The 6,000-nt window shown below is 42.0% G+C and overlaps 1 protein-coding gene across 1 annotated transcript; it reads left to right on the forward strand.

Moving 5' to 3' along the window:
* The first annotated feature begins 2,052 nt into the window (after nt 1–2,052).
* LOC131250555 (metacaspase-9-like) lies at nt 2,053–4,694 on the forward strand. The gene is made up of 2 exons (XM_058250843.1): nt 2,053–2,402; nt 4,093–4,694. Exons 1-2 carry the CDS (start codon nt 2,081–2,083, stop codon nt 4,692–4,694), a joined length of 924 nt encoding a protein of 307 aa, XP_058106826.1. The 5' UTR covers nt 2,053–2,080.
* Nucleotides 4,695–6,000: the final 1,306 nt, after the last annotated feature.

Genomic DNA, 6,000 nt, shown 5'->3' on the forward strand with positions numbered 1-6,000 from the left:
CTCACACTGGTTTGAAGATCTTGCGGTCTGATTTCTTGCTTTCATTTTGCAGCATTGAAAGTTTCGTTTATAGCTGTTCATTCAACCATTATATAATTGGATGGCTGCGATCATCTTATAGGAGTGAGTTTTAGGCTGTGTTACATCCAGAATTAGGGTCATGGTTTTGACCGTCCTAATTGACCCATATGGTTGGTGGGCCCGGAGCACCCTACTCAAGTAGATGGCCGGTTTTGGACGTGGACTAATTTTCACTGCCGGTCAGACGCGCGGATTGGGCACTGCCCCAATCAGGACTTCTGGTGACGGACGGTCTGTGGGAGGCCACCATTATTTATATATTTCATCCCTGCCGTCCATCTATTTTGACAGATTATTTTGAAGGATTAGCTCAAGAATAAGCAAATTAAAGGCTCAGGTAGCTCAAGTAGACCACACCATCCTCCCTGTTCATGAGGTCACATGAACCTGTGTGAATGAAGAACATAATATCTTGATGCAAAACTTCTTCCAAAAGGTTTTCGAAGGTAAAATTTAAATCCCAGCTGCTTCATGTGTTGTGGTCCACTTGAGCCTTCCATCTGCCTCCCTTTTGAGCCCTAAAATGATCTATCATAATATATTGACAACATGGATAAAACATATAGATCACGCTGGCCCCACAGAGCATCCAACATGACCGTCTATCTGTAGCTAGGTCCTAGTCATTGTACCGTATTCTTGATTGTTCTTGGGAAACTCAATTGGAAGGATAGGCGGCATGGATTATTCCCATACATTAATGTGGGCCTATTTGGGTCGTGGTTTGCATGGGTCGTAGTTGCCATGTTATATGGTTGTGGTTGTTATGTTGCATGGGTTGTAATTACCATGTTATATAGGTTTGGTTGTCAGGTTGCATGATTCGTGGTTTGCAACGTATTCACTTTCTTTTCTACCAAACTATTGGTATCATATCCTAAAGCCCACAATGGGATAATCCGATCCATCCACCTTGTCGGCTAGCTCGCCGTGGGTTCAAAAAGTCCTGAATTGGGCAGTATCCACTTTTAACAAGCATCACAATGAGCCTGAAAAGTTTCTATAGTCACCATTATTTTCTATTTTGTGGCCCACACGAGCATCGGATCAGGCTAATATTTGAGCCCTACCCCTAAAATGACACGACAAAAAGGATAAGCGGCATAGATTATACACATACATCAATGTGGGCCCATATGTGTCATTGTTTGTATGGGGTCGTAGTTGTCATTTTGCATGGATCGTGGTGGACCACAATACAGGAAAACAATAGTGATTGGATATCCACCATTAAAATCCTCCTAAGGCCCACTGTACTGTTTATTTGACGTACAATTTGTTGATTAGGTTGTATAGACACAGATGAATGGAAAAAACAAAGATCAGCTTGATCCAAAACTTTTATGGCCCTCAAAAAGTTTTTAATGGTCTATGCTCATTCAACACTATTTCCTGTAATGTGGTCCACTTGAGATTGGGATATACCTCATTTTTGGTTTCATACCATAAAATGATCTATATATATATATATATATATATATATATATATATATATATATATATATATATATTCATATGGACGGCATAGATGAAGCACATACATGGTGGTGGGGTCCACAGACCACCGAACACTAGCCATTGGCTGGTGGCAAGGGGAGTAACCAATTCGTCACTTTCTCAGGCGTTGAAACATAAAGTAACTTCTTATTCACTCGTAGACCGTACGACTTCTGAACCAAGGATATGAGCATTTTTGTCTGAAATAATATTTAAAAGTTATCAGAAGGCCATTCTTGGGATATTTGGAACGTAGTATCTCCCAAGGTAATTTAACCAAACTTCGAGGTAAGTATAGTCAAATTCCCTTTTAAAAGTCACGAGTGAATTCGTTAAGATGGCTTAACAAAAGTCTCTTTGGTGGGCCTTAATAAATTGAAATCTAAGAGAGGGCATTTAAGTGATTTACCGTATGAGAATGGTCTATATAAGGTGAAGATGTAAGAGATATAGAGGGAGAGAGAGAGAGAGAATAGAAGATCAGTGCAATTTATCAGAAATCATGGTGAAGAGATTGGCCACCTTGGTGGGGTGCAACTACACCAACACCTCACACGAGCTGAATGGGTGCATCAACGACGTGCAAGCCATGCGGGGTGTGCTCATTGACCGCTTCGGCTTCCAGCCGAACGACATTGAGCTCTTGACCGATGCAACTAACTCGTCGAGCAAGCCGACGGGAGCGAACATAAAGAGAGTGCTTGGCCGTATGATCGATATGGCAGAGCCAGGGGACATCTTGTTCTTCCACTTCAGTGGGCACGGGACGCTCATTTCATCGACTGATGACGCAATCGTCCCATGTGATTTAAATCTCATTACGGGTAGGATGAATGAGAATTTTGAAGTGTTCCGAGACTCAGCTGTATAGTCGGCCTTCCACCGTCCATTCCCAAAGGATATCAAGATGGTGTTATATCGTCTACGATAGACAGTGCGTTTCATTGATATCCATTTGGGAATATACGGTTGGCGATCGAGTATACATAGAATGATAGTGTAGAGTTCTAGATCTACGCCATGATGCATGTTTTAAAATCCATGCCGTGCATTTGTTTTTTCAGCTCATATTAGGGCATGAGGAAAAAACCGATTCAGATATAGATATCAGGTGGACCACATCACATGAAATAATGGTGATTGAATGCTCACCATTAAAAACCTTTTGGGGTCATAAAAGTTTGGGATCGAGCTGATATTTGTATTCGTCAACGTCTGTGTTATCTAACAATAGGTTGGATGGCAAATAATCAGTACAGTGGGCTCTAGAAAGTTTTTAATGATGGGCGTTTTATCACCACTTTTTCCTGTGGTGTGGTCCAATTGAGATTTGAATCTGCCTTATTTTTTATATCATGCTCTAAAATAATGATGCAAAATAGATGAACGGCATAGATAAGATATATACATCATTGAGGAGCCCAAAGAATACCATCCAATAGCCACGTAACTACTGGCATGCAATCCACGTTCCAATATTTTGCGCGGGGCGTTTCAGAACAGATCCCATACAGCTGGCTGAATGATAAGTTAGCATGCAACCCTTTCTTTTTCACACGTGTCACATATCTGGACCGTGAAGAAAGTCAGCCCCACCATGAAGATCATCTTTTGCCGATAACCATGCCAATGTACTCATTAGGTGGGCCAGAGCTGATGTTGAGTCAGATCATTGGCTGTCCACTGATTTTGACAATCTGACCCACCTAATCAATGGACCGGATTACTTTTCATGCCATATGATATTCATGGCAGGCCCGGAAATTGCATAGCTGCGACCCAAGTGACACGTTAGTGGGAAGAAAGGGGGCTGCATGCTGACCTAAGAAAACCAACGGCTGTAGGTAGTGAGGATAATTCATATAAGCACCAGATCCTCTGCATCACCTGTGGTATGCATATAAGAGTTCTGTGGTGTCCATCATGTTATGCATGTGACATCTGTTCCGTTCATCATGTTTGCCTTCTTATACTCACCGTACATGACAAAACGCAGCCCGATCTAAAACTCAAATGGGTCACACCACAGGAAAAAAAGGTAAATACGCACAAAACCTGATGGATGGATTGGATTTGTCACGTGATTATCTGTGGGGCCACACTGCTTCCAAAAACGGGGAGCCAAGGTAATCACTTCCATAAAAATACTGCAACTACTGCCAAGCCTACGCGCGCGTATAATCCAATCCACTCATCAATGGTTACATTATGCAGATATTCAATTCCAAGAATCAGTTCCTCCCACATTTTTCAAATAGGCTACAGTTTACGATGAAATCACCCATTCAACTGTTTCCAACATCGTGGCCCACCTCTTTAATGGATTAATTTATTTATTCGAATAGAACATAGAAAAAGATCAGATGCACATGATGGACAGTCTGGATATTTGATTTATAAATCCCATACGATTGATAATGTGGTGGAGTGTAGAAGATATTCCATGTACACGTGTGTGAGCTTCGCAAATCTCCAACTAACTTAAATAACGTGAACTGAAATTCCCTGATCCAGACGTTGACTTTCGTAAACTAGTCCACCGCTTGCCAGAGGGAGCAATCTTCACTATCCTTTCCGACTCGTGCCACAGCGGCGGCCTCATCGACAAGGAGACAGAGCAGATCGGACCCCATAGCTCTGTTCGCGAGCCCCGTCCTGATGACGTGCTCAACGCCCGCCCGAAATTCCTCTCCATTGGTTCTATCATTAATGCCCTGCTCCCCATCTCCGGCCGTCTGTCCGTCGAAGCTCTCGGCGTGCACTTAACAGCGGCCTTCGGGAACGAGGCGAGTGCCAAATACCTGCCACATAGCTTCCAATCCCGCGAATTGAAGCCGGTGGGGCCCGACAATGGGATCCTGTTAAGCGGCTGCCAGAAGGACGAGGTGTCGTTGGACGTTCCGAGGCGCGATGGGTCGAAAGCGTACGGCGCGTTCACCTACGAGGTTCTGGAGGTTTTGAAAGCGCATCGAGGGCCGATCAGCAATAGGAATTTGGTCATACGTGTGAGGGAAAAGTTACATGAGAAAAAGTACAAGCAGCATCCTTGCCTCTACTGCAGTGACAAAAATGCAAAATTGTCTTTCCTGTTAGAAACCGCACGCTCGAACGAATAGTGGATGGTCTGCATGTAAGTTTATCTACATTCTCCGAGCGTGCAGCGACTGGTCTGTACTTACGTACGTGTGTAGCTGTTGTGTGGAATAAGGAGAATCGTATTTGAAGGTTTGCATGTTATAAGTCGTCTACTAATTTCTCACAGCTGCACCGGATGCTCTGCATGTGTGTAGCTATTGTGTGGAATAAGGAGAAAATGTATTTGAAGGTTTGCTTATTAGTCTTCTACTTTGTTTCTTTAACCCTGCAGCGGGATGTCTGCACTTGTGTACCTGTTGTATGGAATAAGGAGAATAATATCTGAAGGTTTGCATACTAGTCGTCTACCTAGCTTTTATGAGCATGCAAGTGGTGTTATGCATGTGCTTAGCTGGTGTATATGCTGCTTATTAACACTAAAAACCCATAAAAGTAAAGATCCAAAGGTTTTTTTTTTTTTTGAGAGGCCAAATTAACTAAACCAAACGCCAGAGACAAAGGACAGAAATTTATGCGGCTTGAGAATATGCATATTATATGAGTAGCATATGAAGGTTTATTCTTCACTATAAACAAAAGAAACCAAATTTATAATACTTACCTTTCATTCCTGCTATATAAGAAATCTCTCATCAACAAAACCTTCTTAGATACATCAATATTAAGATAAACTCTCTCTACTTGTGGTCATGCATATATAGGCCACACACCAAAAGAGAGAGTGCTACAGGAAACCGAGTGAAACTAGACTTCATGTACTCATATGCACATGCGTACACATGAAGAGAGAGAGAGAGAGAGAGAGTACAAGAAACCTAGCGAACCTAGACATCACGTACTCATATGAACATGCGTACACATGGAGAGAGAGAGAGTACTACAAGAAACCTAGTGAAACTAGACTTTCCGTACTCATATGTACATGTGTACACATGAAGAGAGAGAGAGAGTACTACAAGAAACCTAGTGAAACAGGACTTCTCGGACTCGTATGTACACGCAAACATGCGTACATGTGACAAAGATAGAGAGAGTGACGGAGAGAGTCCCGTGTCTCTACTAGGAGACTCATCCCCATGCCAACATTCTCCTACATGAAGAATAATTTATCTAATAGTACAAAAAATAAAAGCACTTAAAATAATAGCTGCTTTGACATCACCAATTGCTAGGTAACACCAAGCTCAAAATAAGTCTTGCACCAACCATTCTCTCTTCTAATAGGCATATTCAGCATATACGTTATGTTGATGTTGGTGTGAATATTTTATAATAACATTGCACCTTTAGAGATAACCTCTTGATTATAATGATATCAAATATCTC

This window comes from Magnolia sinica, chromosome 7 (assembly GCF_029962835.1).
Source record: "Magnolia sinica isolate HGM2019 chromosome 7, MsV1, whole genome shotgun sequence".
Classification (NCBI taxonomy): Eukaryota; Viridiplantae; Streptophyta; class Magnoliopsida; order Magnoliales; family Magnoliaceae; genus Magnolia; species Magnolia sinica.